General features: G+C 45.7%; 1 protein-coding gene across 1 annotated transcript in view; it reads left to right on the top strand.

The window, feature by feature from the left end:
- Positions 1-12,739, top strand: part of LOC104336776 (uncharacterized) — a 28,605-nt gene extending 15,866 nt beyond the window's left edge. The window contains 8 exon segments of the mRNA XM_075441627.1: positions 1,187-1,531; positions 2,628-3,062; positions 4,016-4,105; positions 5,592-5,651; positions 10,186-10,241; positions 10,828-10,909; positions 11,376-11,406; positions 12,097-12,739. Coding sequence (XP_075297742.1) covers positions 1,187-1,531; positions 2,628-3,062; positions 4,016-4,105; positions 5,592-5,651; positions 10,186-10,241; positions 10,828-10,909; positions 11,376-11,406; positions 12,097-12,169 — 1,172 coding nt within the window. The 3' untranslated portion in view covers positions 12,170-12,739.
- The last annotated feature ends 2,960 nt before the right edge of the window (positions 12,740-15,699 follow it).

Below are 15,699 nucleotides of genomic sequence, written 5' to 3'. Positions count from 1 at the left end.
GGAGTCACGCCAAAAAGGAGAGGCATGCAAACAGCTGGCAAAATAGAAATGTTTGGCAAACCAGGGGCAAAGCTGGTGATAATGGCAGCAACTGCTGCAAGTCCTCTTTGGGGTAAGCAAGCTGTCCATGAGACATCAGATCTGCAGGAGGGTTCTCTTTCTGCAGCAGAGCACCAAATCTGTGTGCTCCCCAGCTCCCTTGGTTCCTGCTCCACCATATGTAAATGATAACATGGGGGAAAAAGGCAACAAGATAGGAGGACTGACATGGTCCACATGAATGTAAACAGAAAATATTTGTTCCTGTATGGGAACCTTTTAGATTAGAAATCCCTTTTAGGGCACTGCGTGGACAGTTAAGAGGAAGCAATAGGTAGCGAAGATTCAAACCGGATGCTCAGGTGGATATTGGCTGCAAGCACCAAGTACAGCTGCTCATTAAGGGTGCGAGCACAAGACAGGCATGCATTTGCTCTTTTTAACATCAGTCTAACGCTAGCAGTTACAGCTCCTGTGTACACAGTGCTCTGCAAGGTAATTTGGACAGGTGGCAGGGCTTGCTCAGAAATAGAAAAAGCAGCGCACTTTCTGAGAACAGGTTCCCATAGACAGATCCCACTGCTCTGCCAGCTTAATTAGGCCCTAGTTATGCACATGAATAAGTATTTTGGACCTTGCTATTGAGATTGTCAGTGAAAGGCAACTATGACCCCATTTTCTTTTTTGAAGGAGGCCATGGTAGACTGAGAAATCCAGACATATTTCATACCAGGTTTCTGAACAACTTTCAAACTACCTGTTAGGAGATGAGATGGGATGGGAGCAGAGTCCCCTCATTCTATTTGCACAGGTCTAGTCTGCACTCAGGCTGCCAGCAACAGACCTCGCCTTTGCTCACCACACATTTGATGTGAGTGATCAACTTCATGAGCAACCAGCTGGGGCTGGAGCACAGAGCCCTCCAGCAGCAGCAGAAGCAGCAAGCCAATGCTGGCGAGCTCCTGGCTGTCACCCATCGAGCCCTGGGCTATTAGCTGCCACAGGGTGCTGGGGAAGGCTCAGGGGATCACTAACTGTGGCCTGCCTTCAAGCAGTAGCTTTCTTTTTCCTACCTCATTGTGTTGCCTAGGTAGAGCCGAGCATCGGAGACTGCCAATGCTCATCTTTCCTTTTTCTTCCTTGACAGCCCACACTGCATCTGAAGCTGTTGTTAGAGGAGTAATAGGGCAACCTGTTCGGTTGCCTTGTTTCTACCAGGTGATGCGACATAAGGACATCTCCGATATGTGCTGGGGCAGAGGCCCATGCCCAAACTCAAAGTGCAATAACAAAATTTTGCACACCACTGGGAATAGGGTGACGTTCAGAAAATCTCAGAGGTACGATCTCCGGGGCTATATTTCCTACGGAGATGTGTCCCTCACGATCGGGAAAGTGAAGGCAGAAGATGCAGGTACATACTGCTGCCGTGTAGAGATCCCGGGCTGGTTCAACGACATCAAACAGAACATGCGACTGGAGGTGGTCAGAGGTGAGTTTTGGGGCCCGCGCGATACAGCCAACAGGGAGGAATCTCTCAGTGGATACAAGTTTAAAATTGGAGTTTATGTGTGCTTTTTTTGTTTGTTTTGTTTTGGCAAAAAGTTTTTTTCCTGTAGTTTTCAAAGGAGGTCTGCAATCGGTTGCCAATTTCAATTGCATTCGGTGAGCAGTTTTGATACAAAATTAGTAACTTTTACCCTTTTTTTGCCTTTCAAATGAAATATTTAATTTCTCGTTGTATAGCTATATTTGATGTTTTAAAAGATGATGGAATTAAAAAAAAGAGATTTATCACTTGAAGAGCACTTGGAGTGAAATTCAGTTTTTCATTTGGGGTTCACCCCAACACCAAAAAGTCTTTCATTTGGTTCATGTCACACGGAGACCCACATATTTAGAAATTTTGTCTCAGTGTCTTGAAGGACTGTTCCCCCTTCCTATTATTTTGCTGAGCTGCAGGATAAAGTAAGTGTCTTACAAAGTCAAGAAGAGATTTAAAAGCATTGGAAAACACAGAAGAAAAGATGCTACCCACCCTCTATACTGCAGAAAAACAAATGTTTTTCTTACTTTTAAAGGGTATTCAGGATTATACACAGGACTCTTGTGTGCTTGTTGTAAGTGATATAACAGAAGAGTGGGGGAAAAAATGCTGCAATCCCAGAGTTTGAGGGCAACAGAGTTCATAAAAAAGGACGGGTCGAAAGGATTAGCAAGAAGCTTATAGCTGAAAATTGAGCTATTTTATTTATTTTGTTTTTATGAGGACACTGAAAAGCAAAATCACAATGTTTGCAAGTATTTGAGCTCTACCATGCGAGTTTCTGGAACTTCCATTTCTGTAAGAGTTCACTCTTGACCAGAGGTGGTATTTGAGACCTACGGAAAAAAACCCCCCAAATCTGTAAATCTGGGAATTGCTCTGGCTGGGTCATATTTTCTTCTAATTAAACAAGCTTTTTAAAATAGCGACTCCCCCACCTTCATTCTCAGTATTTCTCATTCATTTCTGGATTGGCTTTCCTCAGGGTTGGTTGTGAATGCTCTGATCTAGCTTTTCTCTTGGCTATGTTTTTTCCATGTAGCCCCTCCAGTAATGACAACCACAACAAGAAAGGCTCCTGTTTCCCCAAAACGTTTTAGAAAAACAACTTTCACTCCCCAAACAACCTCTGGTCATCAAGCAACAGCAGAGACTGCTGTCCTCCTGACAACCACCGTCCCCAAAGCAACAACTGCAACCACCGATCATCAAGCAACAGCAGAGACCGCTGTCCTTCTGACAACCACCATCCGCCCAGCAACAACCACAATCACCGAGTCTCCAGCAGTAATGATGCTGGAGACCATTGCTCCCCCAGTGTTTCCTGTGACAACAAATGACGTTTTTCCAGAAACTATGTTGACAACCAGTGCTCTCCTAGATTTTTCCACTGATTTCCAAGCATCTGACATGAGGACTGAAGATGACGACGTGTTCTGCACAACAGAGTCTTTCCCTCTTCCTGGAGATACAGAGGGTAACCAGCACCAATCCTTTCTTTCTCCCGTGTAACAAAGATGATCTGTGTTAGCCTGACTCTGGCATCATAGAGACTCTCCAGATACTTATATTTGTATCTGGGAAGTTTTCTCTGGGATGTCTACAGGTATGTCTCAGTAGGTTGAAGGAAACACAGGTCAAATTTTGTGGATGATAAGCTGGGGTGAGTGGCCAAGGCAGCAGAGTGTCGGGCTTGCATTTGGAGGAGTTTTAACAGGCTGGAGAAATAATGTGACAGAAACCTCATGAAGTACAACAGAAATAAATGCCAAGTCCTGCACCTGGGATTGCGTAAGAGAGATTCACTCAACTCTGCATTAATATTTTTCTTGATTCGGGAAAGACAATTGAAATGGTCTGCTGAAAATGTTCGTTTAGAGCATGTTCTACTTGAGCAATAAAGTCAGTAAGAATTCAAAACACTCTTAAAAGAGAGTACTTACAGTGTCATCCCGTACAAAGTCTGCTGCTTTTATTATTATTATTTAGTTGATTAGAGTGACCTACCATCATCCTAACTATTCCTAGGTTGCCACTATATCCATGTCGATGACTTCTTTTCTACAGATTCATGTCTGCCCACAAGGCTGTTTTTTGTACATTTTTTGAGTGTTCTATCACTTGAAGTTCTTTCTGACCTGAACCTCTGAGGACAGCTTTTCTGTATCATCTCTTGTCTTCCAGGCATAACAATGCGCCCCGGTTAATCTTGGCAACAATTAATTTCTGAACAGTTAAAACGTCTAACCACTGACCATGCTAGTAAAGTATATCAGTTATCTGGGTAGGATGAGCTACAGTCATGAAAACTGAGGTGCAGAGTTTTACCTCTTAGTTGCAGATGCAGAAGCTTGCAAGCAATTTGGAACACCATATGAAGAACCCCCTAATCCATGATCTTTATAAGCATTACTTTTTGTCTTGTTTCAGTGACTACTGAATTCCCAAGTACACTTCCAACTGCAGAGGGAACTAAAAGTGCTCACACTTCTCTCACGATTGAAGACGTGCCAACTGCAGGTGAGTAGGATAACGTTGCAAGGTCAAAAGTTGCATCTTCAGAGAAATGAAGAAGTTGTCATAAACAAAAGTATGGATTATTCTTAAAAGTGTACCAAATATGTACTGATAGCTATTCATTGCATCTGGTGGTAAGAGCTATCTGGGGTCCATACAGAAATTATTTGAAATCAGGGTGTAACAACAGCTGAGAAAAACATGTTTTTAAGCCTCTGAAGGAAGTAGGTTTTGAGTCACTCATGACTGTCGGGTATCACAGGTCTGAGAGAATTTAAGAACCGGTCTTCGTCACCATCCAAGCTGAATTCTCAGATATCCAATGTGTTATCACTGTGAGTTCATCAAGCTTTACATTTTAAATTCTCCCTGAGTGTTGTGAGAGTTGAACCTCACTTAATATCTTCTGCCAGATGTGGCTGCAGACTCAGCTCTCCAGTGCTCAATACAGGTCCTTGGTCATGATGGAAAGCATCAGGCAATTACCACAACTGTCAGTCATTCCTTCAAGAGGAAAGGAACTGGTATGCAAAATCATACCATGTATGAGAGATGAACAAACTTACATGAAGTTTGCACCTTATGCATCTCAGTCAGGTATAAAAGTAGAATGACTCAGGTTATTCAGGTGTGATAGCCTGCCCACCAGATGCCCTCAGATGAGGGCTTAAAAAAAGGAAACCTAAAATTCAAGGATAACATGTCATACGTGGCTGTTAAGAGAGTCCTTTTAGTTTCAAAGGTCTCTTCGTTCTTAAAACCACAGTATTTAGATTTTTGCAGGTCTTCTTTTGCTAGACGTAGAAACTTGGAGCAGAAATGGAGTTTAGGAAACTGTTCCTTAATGGCCCTGGAAAGGTCTCACAGAAGAGACTTAACTGGTCTCTTGAGCATTTGTGAAGGGTTTCTCACTCCTCTCTCATTTGCCATCTTTCTGATATACTTCTGGATAATGCCTACATTCTGCCATTTTAAATAAGGAATTTTGCAAAGGGTCTTATGCCTGGGATTCCAGGGACAACTTAAGTTGTGACTGTGGCCTAAAAAGAGCTACCACAAAAGCAATAACATCAGAAAATGTACCATGTTTATGTGAGTCATGTACAGTCCCACCCATGCAAAAAACTTGTGTCATGCTATTTCCGAGAGCTGAACTGTCATAATGTGTGAAAATGCTGCAGCATAATTGGGCACTGCCTAGTGACAGCCATAAGCCAAGTTAAGTTCTTGACTCAGTCTCCTTTTACTCTGTGAAATAATGCACTAAATAGACCAACTTCAACCTTATTGTACTGTGAGGGAAGGTTAATTTGTTGCTGAACTCTGTACTAATGTTAGCACAGTGGCTGGGAGAGAAGCCCACTGCTGAGAGAGTGTTCCATCTCCAAGTGCAATTCTTGCCAGATAGGATGGGTTAGCTCGGGGGGTTGGTTCCTGCTGACCAGGCTCTAATTTAGTTTCTCCTCTGTCTTCACCTGATTTCCCCTAGCAACAACCCTGCCAGCGCCAACCACGCTTTGGACCCTGAAGAGAACCCTTGCTCCTTCAGGTATGGAGAATAAGGACCAGTAGTGGCTCCCATCAGCCAGGCTGCAGCATGCTGCTGGAAAGCTTAATTTTGTCTTGTGGGCCATGCATGTCAGAGTGAGATATGTGCTACTCATGTATTTGGGGGTAGTTCTGCTGAACTACTGTTCCCTCTTCTCTTTCTCTTCTCTTTTTCTCTTCTCTTTCTCTTCTCTTCTCTTTCTCTTCTCTTTCTCTTCTCTTCTCTTCTCTTCTCTTCTCTTCTCTTCTCTTCTCTTCTCTTCTCTTCTCTTCTCTTCTCTTCTCTTCTCTTCTCTTCTCTTCTTTTCAGAGAGGAAAAGAGGGGTGGCATAAAAGAGGTGTATAACAAAATGCGATGTTCATGTATCCCTGGGATTTCAGCACTTGCTAGGGTTTTATTACCTATATTTGTTTAGCTGTAGTGCTTGTTAGACAGAAGCTCTTTTCTACTCCACTGCAAATTCTTTGCTACTGTTGCATGCACATGAGCTACCTGTGCCCTGTCCATGTTTTTGATAAAATTCAAGCGAATTATTTGTATATGGAGACAAATCAGCTCAGCTCTCATACAGAGAACTCTCAGAACTGAGAAATTTTGGGGAGATGAAGTTATTCACTGAAAAACATACTTTGAAAAGTTAAAAAAAAACCAGATTTTTTTTCCTAATGGGATTATTTGTGACCACCTGATCACCCCTACCATCATGTGACATTCTGGGTGTCTCATGCATATAAAGTTTCCTTTCGCTGAGGTCTTGTGCCCTGCAAGTGTGTTACATATACATGCTGCAACAAGTGACTCACCTGGTCCCTGGTACTTTTTGCTCAGATGGAGGGTCCATGGTTGTTCTCTTGTCCAACCCTTGAAAGCACTACTCATCACAGTCTTTCTATACATTAGGGCATGACCTAATGCATAGGAACTTTCCTGTCACAGGATGTAAGCTGAGGTTTTTGTTCACTAAGATGAGTGACGAGTCTGTTTTTAAGATGCTGCTAAACATTGGGTGCTTCCTGTGACAGATCAAGTGCTCAAAATATTTGAATACCTCAGTACTTTGTAACATGAGGTCATGATGAGCCAAGACACAAGCCTAGATTAACTTTTTGTGACTTTAAATTCAGTAGCAAAAGTAAAAGAGTAGGATCATAGGACAACAGCAGAAAAGTCTGCTGCAAGAGTTCTTGAGCATTTATTCAGTTCATCCCTATATCCAAAGCTTAGAAAACTAGAACTGAATTGGTCTTAATTTCCCTTGACAGAAAAAAAAAATGCATCATCTTCACAGAGCTTTTTTAAATCTGTGGTGAGTTATCTGAAAGTAAAGATGTTCCCTGTGGTTTTCAGTACTAAAGCAGCTTTCAAAAACTGCAATCATGCATGAGTCTGACCACAACTAAACTGAGGCAGTTCCTCGACTTAGACTTGTACCTTGTTTACCATCTCTGCTCTCCACAACATCTTGTCATGCTTACAGAAGTGAAAACTCCTTCACAGCAGACAAGTTTCTACTGTCTTTCTTCATGGGCTGTCCCTGGAAAGCATCCTCTTTCCTTGATGAAGACTGACATTTCCCCATGATTGCCTGATATACCGTTTGTGGTGGAAACAGATTGTTCCCTTTTGGTTGCAAGGTGGTTTATTTCTCCTGCTGAAGGCCAGATTTTGCCTTCTTCATTCTGTGAGAGTTCATTACTCCTTGACTGGAATGCTGTCATGGATGGCTACAGACTCTTCAGGAAAGACAGGCCAACAAGGAGAGGTGGTGGAGTTGCTCTATATGTGAGGGAGCAACTGGAATGCATTGAGCTTGGCCTGGGGGCAAATGAGGAACGAGTTGAGAGCTTGTGGGTTAGAATTAAGGGACAGGCTCATACAGGTGACATTACGGTGGGTGTGTACTACAGGCCACCTGACCAGGAGGAGGAGGTTGATGAGGCCTTCTACAGGCAGCTGCAAGCAGCCTCACAGTCCCAGGCCCTGGTTCTCACAGGGGACTTCAACCACCCTGACATCAGCTGGGAAGACCATACAGCTAGGCAGGCGCAATCCAGGAGGTTCCTACAGAGCATCGATGATAACTTTCTGATGCAAGTGTGAAGGAACCAACAAGGAAAGGCACTCTGCTGGACCTTGTATTAACAAACAAGGAGAGACTGGTGGAGGATGTGAAGGTCGGAGGTAGACTCGGCTGCAGTGACCATGAAATGGTCGAGTTCAGGATCCTGCGTGGAGGAAGCAGGGCGATAAGCAGGATCAAAACCTTGGACCTCAGGAGGGCTAACTTCCCTCTTCAAGGAGCTACTGGCAGAAATCCCGTGGGCCAGGGCTCTCGAAGGCAGAGGGGTCCAAGAGTGCTGGTCGCTCTTTAAACGTCACTTCCTCCATGCTCAGGAGCAATGCATCCCCCTGAGAAAGAAATTTAGCAAAGGAGGAAGGAGACCTGCATGGTTAAACAAGGAGCTTCTGGCGGAGATCAGGCAGAAGAGAAAGATCCATGGAATGTGGAAAGAGGGGCAGGCCACTTGGGAAGAATACAGGAATGTGGTCAGAGCGTGCAGGGATGCGACGAGGAAGGCCAAGGCCCACCTGGAATTGAAGCTGGCAAGGGATGTCAAAAACAACAAGAAGGGCTTCTTCAACTACATCAGCAGCAAAAGGAAGGCTAGGGGTAATGTGGGGCCACTGCTGAATGAGGCGGGTGTCCTGGTGACAGAGGATGCAGAGAAGGCAGAGCTACTGAATGCCTTCTTTGCTTCAGTCTTCAGTGCCAAGGCAGGCCCTCAGGAATCCCTGGCCCCGGAGGTAAGAGAGGAAGCCTACAAAGAGGACGACTTTCCCTTGGTCGAGGAGGACTGTGTGAGGGACCGCTTAAGCGATCTGGACACCCACAAATCCATGGGCCCTGATGGAATGCACCCACAAGTGCAGAGGGAGCTGGTGGATGTCATTGCTGAGCCACTCTCCATCATCTTTGAGAGGTCCTGGAGGACAGGAGAGGTGCCCGAGGACTGGAGAAAGGCCAATGTCACTCCAATCTTCAAAAAGGGCAAGAAGGAGGACCCAGGGAACTACAGGCCGGTCAGCCTCACCTCCATCCCGGGAAAGGTGATGGAGCAGCTTATCCTGGAGGCCATCATCAAGCAAGTGGAAGAAAAGAAGGTTATCAGGAGTAGTCAGCATGGATTCATCAAGGGGAAATCATGCCTGACCAATCTGATAGCTTTCTACGATGACAAGACTGGCTGGGTAGATGAAGGGAGAGCCGTAGATGTTGTCTACCTAGACTTCAGCAAGGCTTTCGACACTGTCTCCCATAATATCCTCCTAGGGAAGCTCAGGAAGTATGGGCTGGATGAGTGGTCGGTGAGGTGGATTGAGAACTGGGTGAATGGCAGAACTCAGAGGGTTGTCATCAGCGGCGCTGAGTCTAGTTGGCGGCCGGTAACTAGTGGTGTCCCCCAGGGGTCAGTACTGGGCCCAGCCTTGTTTAACTTCTTCATCAACGACCTGGATGAAGACTTAGAATGTACCCTCAGCAAGTTTGCTGATGACACCAAACTGGGAGGTGTGGTAGATACACCAGCAGTCTGTGCTGCCATTCAGCGTGACCTGGACAGGCTAGAAAGTTGGGCAGAGAGGAACCTGATGAGGTTCAACAAAGCAAATGCAGGGTCCTGCACTTGGGGAGGAACAACCCCATGCATCAGTACAGGCTTGGGGTGGACCTGCTGGAGAGCAGCTGTGCGGAGAGGGACCTGGGTGTCCTGGTGGACGACAGGTTAACCATGAGCCAGCAGTGTGCCCTGAAGGCTGCCAAGAAGGCCAAGAAGGCCAATGGCATTCTGGGGTGCATTAGGAGGACTGTGGCTAGCAGGTCGAGGGAGGTTCTCCTTCCCCTCTACACTGCCCTAGTGAGGCCCCATCTGGAGTACTGTGTCCAGTTCTGGGCTCCCCAGTTCAGGAAAGATGAAGAGCTGCTGGAGAGAGTCCAGTGGAGGGCTACGAGGATGGTGAGGGGACTGGAGCATCTCTCCTACGAGGAAAGGCTGAGGGAGCTGGGCTTGTTCAGCCTGAAGACGAGAAGGCTGCGAGGGGACCTTATAAATGCTCACAAATATCTGAAGGGTGGGTGTCAGGAGGATGGGGCCAAGATCTTTTCAGTGGTGTCCAGTGACAGGACAAGGGAAAATGGGCACAAACTGAAGCACAGGAAATTCCGTCTGAACATGAGGAAGAATTTCTTCCCTCTGAGGGTGACAGAGCACTGGAACAGGCTGCCCAGGGAGGTTGTGGAGTCTCCTTCTCTGGAGATATTCAAGACCCGCCTGGACAAGATCCTGTGCAGCCTGCTCTAGGTGACCCTGCTTCGGCAGGGGGTTTGGACTAGATGACCCACAGAGGTCCCTTCCAACCCCTGCCATTCTGTGATGCTGTGATTCTGTGATTCGGTGACTAAAGCAGTGCAGCCACAGTGGCCCTCACTCCTTCAGCTGGCTGTGCAAGTAATAAATTCAATCTCCCTTATTTTCAGGGATTTCAACAAGTTCAGATGACAAGGCTGAGAAACATGATGATGATGGAGATAAGGTAAAACTTCCTCTGAGTTTCAAGAGTGTTTGACTAGAGGCCGAAAGAACAGCAGGACATGATAGTGGTTTCCAGTGTCTTCGTAGTAAAGGGACAGTGTTTGCAAACAGTCGCTTGAACTTCTGTTTAGAAGCTCAGGAGTCTCATCTGACTTGGACACTTCAGAAAAATCTCATCCCCCTGACACCCCTATAACAGAGGCAGAGGAAGCATCCTCGGGGTGTGACCAGGCAAAAGCCAACTTAGGAGGGTTGTTATGCTTCCCTGCCTCTAATTAAGATAGGGGTGAGGGTGACTAAGCTCCTGCTTTAGACACCTTATGAAGAAGTTCATGTTAAGTGGGATGAGTCTAGTCTCAAATGCTTCAGAAGATTTATTAAATAATTAACAGGTAATTAATATTGTTTATCATGATCAACCTGATGTGCCTTCTCCATACTTTGTACAGGCAAGCTCAGAAAAGCATTGCAAACTCCAGCCCAGTGCAGATATTTCAGACCTCTTAGTCACTAGAGCAACCCATGTGAATAGGTCTGAACTAAACATGCTTCGAAAGCCTTCTCAGTTTTTCTCTTCTCCCTTCCAGTTTCCCAGCTATGCCATTCTCATTGCCTGTCTCATAGCGGCGTCCATTCTTTTCACACTGATGCTTTTGTTGTTTTGGAAACGTAAGTATCCGTAAGCACAAAATTTATTAACGTTTCTAATGCTGTCCTAGCAGAAGTCCTGGTTAATCTTCTGGTAAATCTGCCATGGCCCCTGTGACAGCACTCTGTTCATTTTATGGGGGTTGCTGTCCTCACTCCAGGACTGCGTCACCATGAGAAGACCAGGGAGCATGAGTTGGTGGGGAAGCAGCAGGAGGAAGCCTGTGCAAAGAACCTGTTCACTCACTTGTTGCAGGTCTGGCTCATCTCGTTGGCTTTTGCTTTATAGTAAAGTGGTACCGTAGTTTCCTGGAATTGCTCCTGACAGACATTGGTGTAACTTAAATGAGAATGAGATCCTGTCTTTCCTGCTTTGCCCACAGAAATTTTGCAACTTGCTGTCTTTGCTTCTGCACTCATTTGATGTATTCATTAGAATTATAGATTTATTTTTGCCATTGTGACTTTCATATTATTTTGCTTCTAGGTAAACACACAAAGAAGTTTATAATAAAAAGGTAATGCATTTTGTAATTTCCTATTAAAAGTTCCAATGTATTTTTTCTTAGAGGCAGGAAGGTGTTTGACACTGATTTTAATGAGTGTGGTACTGGCTTGTGGTGCTGACTACCAAAGTTATATTATGAGCAAGCTTCAGATAACTTCAGCCCAGAAAGTCAAGTACTGGTTCCAGGTTACTGCTTCTATGTAGCAATGAACAGACATCCAGAGCACTGGAGAACTTCAGCAAGAGGGACTTACTGTTACTTAGTGACCTCAGCTTAAGGAAATACCTAATTTGCTTTATTCTTTGATCAAATACCAGGGCATGACCTCAGTTGGGTTATTTTAATGAAGAGATAAATGGTTATGATACTCACCAGCAAAATGGTTGCTCAGAAAGAGATCAGGGATTTATGGACAGTCCTCCATGGAGTGGCCAATACACAAAGAATAGGCCTTTTGAAGGGAACACTGAAGCAGTGTGGCAAACCAAGCTTTCCAGCACTACATAAATCTTGTAGCTCTCATGGGGCCACAGCAACCTCTCACACACTCTTTGGGTCCCACTGAAGAATCTGAGGTGATCATTCAGCTAATAGTTTTGGGGCAGATAAGTGTGTGTCTTCTGGCTGATCTTCTCTTCTGCTCTGAAGCAGCAATATGCTTTTGCCCCATCCATAATGATCTGTGCTTCTCACTTACAGCCTTAGACCAGCAGAAGACCTTGAAAAAGTGTTCAGTGGCACTGAAGGAGAAAACAGCATTTTTTCCCTGTGAAGAGCTCCTACATCATCTGTAGATGCTATGGAACATAAAAAGGGCCTGGTTTATGCTGCATTGAGAGATACTTATGAGTCCTCAAAATATCAATGGGTGTAAACCAAAGGCCAAAGCTTCAGCTGTGAAAATTTGAAATCTTTGTGCAAATTTTGTCATGTTACTTTTAAAACTCATTGCGTAAAGAAGCTTCTTTGAGAAGGTGTTTTATGCATTATTCATAGGTGTTCTGGCATCTGCCTTCTTACTAATACCATGTTAGAGGATTGAATTTCTTTTACTCCATTTTTACTAATGCTTTTCCTTGAATACATCTTCTACTGTGAGGAACAGAAGAGAGAAGAAATAAGATGGAATGCTGACTAACTTCAAATTGCCAAAAAAAAAGAAAAAATCAGCAAATGCAGTTCTTATTGCTTTTATATAATCAAGATAAAAATTAAGCCACAAGAATGCTGCGAGTATAAATAAAAAATGCACATAAGTTAAGGAGTGCCAGTGCTGCCTGTGATTCAGCATGTTTGAATGACCCTTGGAGACTATGTTAATAAACTTCGTAATTTACTGCTAGCAATTGTATTTTTTATGCCACATCCTAAGGCTTTTGAACAGGAGTTAGTTATTCCCCAGGTGTTGAAATGACTGGTGTGCTGTCTCAGCTCTCTGAAGAAGTACTGCAGCATTTCCAGAGGTCGGGAAATGCCCAGAACACCACCCTGCAGGGACTTTTTTTCTATCCTGCCCCCACAAGCCCCCATACCACTCATTTGTAAATCCATGTCTCCCCCATTAATGTACATAGGGGATCCCCAGCTGTTTGTCTGGAGTTGCCTGTTGGTCCTCATGACAACGACCTGCAAAACCCAGCAGATCTCATGGTGGAGTCTGCTTGGCAATGCAGAGCTGCTCCATGAAGCCCCAGGGTGCTTCTTTGAGGGCCCCAGCACCCAGTCATGGGGTAGCAATAGTGCTGTCTGGCTGGGTTTTGTACGGATGAGACTGGGGTGCCCAGTCCCACCAGTGCTGCCTATTTGTCTTTTAGAGAAGTTGCAGGTAGCAGCACAATGCACAGCTGTATCTTGGAAACATGGCTGTCCCTTCAGGTGCTCATGGGAGGTGGGTGAAGCCACCTCGGTGTTTGTGAGCGACACAGGCAAAAATCTTGTGCTTTCCAGGGAAAGGCCCTGGGGCCACTAAAATCAGAGTGGAGAAGAAGAGATGAAGGGTGGCATTCACCTTCTGCTGCTTCTAGTGGGACATAGAAGGGCTGTGGGCGAGAACTTTGCTGCTGCTGGGGACAGAATTTGTCCCCAGTCCTTCTCTTCAGTAACAAGATGCCCACACACTCCTTCTCCATCCCCAGGGACACCGGCAGGACCTGTCATCCCTGTTCTCAGGACTTCAGCAAGGCAGAGCTGGCAAGCAGGCTGTGGCTGTTTAGCTGCTCAGACACGTCCCTGCCTTGAGCTTAGAGCTGACCCTGAGGATGAGGATGCTTTGGACACTGTGGGCTGTGTGGGCATTTGTGTGGTTAGCAGAGAAGGGCAGCCTGGTTCTGGGCTGTGGACCTTGGCTTGGCCCTGGGGTTCCTGAGCAGGAGGCAGGGCTGCTGGCTGCACAGAGCAGTCCAGGGAAGTCCGAAATCCTCCCTGTTCTCCTCGAGCCCTGTAAATGCTGCCATAATGATAGCTCTGCAGCACTAACCTTATCTTCTACTCAGCTGGGAAAATTGGAGCCTTCGGGTGGCTGCAGGGCAGATCAGCAATGCATGGCAGAGCGAAGACCATCATTTCACCACACTAATCACATTCTTTCTGAGGGGGCTTTTGCTTGTGTTTCAGCTGGGCTGAGATTTAGGCTTTAAAAACCAGATCGAGTTGGTAACTAGCCTGGGGGAATTAGTGAAGCAGGACTGGCCATGGAAACTGGAGGATCATCTGTGGGATATGCTGCAGAGTTTCCATGTATCTCATTGGGGTCCTCACGAACTCTGCTGCAGTGACTGTGGGAATGGCACGGGAGAAGGTTCACATCTACAACACCATTTTTTATCTCTGTTGCCTGGAGTTCACCAGTCCCTGCTATGGCAACTCCGGGCAATGACATCTTGAAGTAAGAGCACATTGTGGGATTAGCATTTGATGAGAAGAAAACATTGTCTGGCAGCTCTGGACTTCCCCGCTAGTCATGCTCAGGGCTGCGGTGAGAATTTTTGACCCTACAGCATCTTCTCACAGGCCATGAGTTAGGGGGAGCCAGGGGAGGTTCCTCTTTGGGGTCCCTCTCAGCCTTGCACCCCACTGCACACCCTCATTTAGCCGCATTGTGGGGGGCAGAAGAGGGAGCCCAAACAGAGCATGTGGCCTGCAGGCTCCCAGGTTGGGTTTGCTCAGCTGAGATCTGTGTCTGTCCCACGCTGGTTAATGTGGCTGCCGCTACCCCAACAGACAGCACGTGCTGAGCCTGGGGGCCTGGCTGCTGACACTGCTTCTAGGCATGAATCCCACACAAATCTGGAAGCACTGAGAGAGGAAAAACTACCCAAACAGTTTTGATGGACTCCTTTAAAAGAAAAAAATAAAGGCTTTTTTTTTTTCTCCCTCCCCAAGTAAACCTGCTAATTAAGCCAGCAATATCTTCACTGTAACCTCTAATTGGCAGGGCTGGGCCAATCCTTTTGCTCTCGTTAATTAGCTCTGCACTAACGACTTCTTTAGTGCAGGGTTGGCTTTTGCTGGGGAAGGTTCTAGCACGTTTGCTGTGGTGCTGGCTGGACTTGAAGGCCCTGCTTTGGGTAGCTGCACAAGGGCAGAAGAAACAGGACCCAGCAAAGTGAGTATGATCTGACCAGCCATGTGGAAATGCAGCCCACAAATGCTGCAGTGAAGTTGTAAGTGTAACTTATGCTGCTTTTATGTATCTTTTTATCCACCCCAATTACTGAGGCTGAAGTTTGGGTTTAGAGTGGCAATTTGAAGCAAGGAATCTGGGAAGGTTCTATTTAAATGAAAATACATTGAAGTAATTTCTGAGGGACTGACCCTGGCTGTCAGTATGTTCAATGAAAGGTTAAAGGGAGCCTTTTAAAATGTGACTGGAGGAAAAAGAAAACAGTTTCCAAAAGCGACAGAAGTCCCGGAATGCATTTTCTGGTCCTAGTGAAGAAGAACTGGATGAAAGCAGTAGGTTTTTAGAAAGAAAGGGCTGTCAGAGAGTATGTCATTGGTATCTGGAAATGTTAGTCTGAAAAATAAAGACTTTTACCTTGGAAGGCAAAGAAGAAGTGCACTTGAGTAAAGATTAAGTGCTGCAGCCAAGAAAAACCTGTGGTAAGCAGCTTAGAACAATGCACAGGGTATGAGCCGCAAAGCTCTGCAGGGGCCAGTGCCTCAGACTGGGAGAAACCTGACACAAGGCAGCTGGCCCCTGGCAGCGCTGCGAGGCTCGTGCCGCTGTGTTGTCAAGCGCAGGCTTCCTCGAGAGTCGCTTTGCTGCAACTTGTTGCTGCCCATTGAACTCGCTGAAGCAGG

Source organism: Opisthocomus hoazin, chromosome 22 (genome assembly GCF_030867145.1).
Source record: "Opisthocomus hoazin isolate bOpiHoa1 chromosome 22, bOpiHoa1.hap1, whole genome shotgun sequence".
NCBI classification, from domain to species: Eukaryota; Metazoa; Chordata; class Aves; order Opisthocomiformes; family Opisthocomidae; genus Opisthocomus; species Opisthocomus hoazin.
This window is presented reverse-complemented; position numbering and strand designations above follow the sequence as displayed.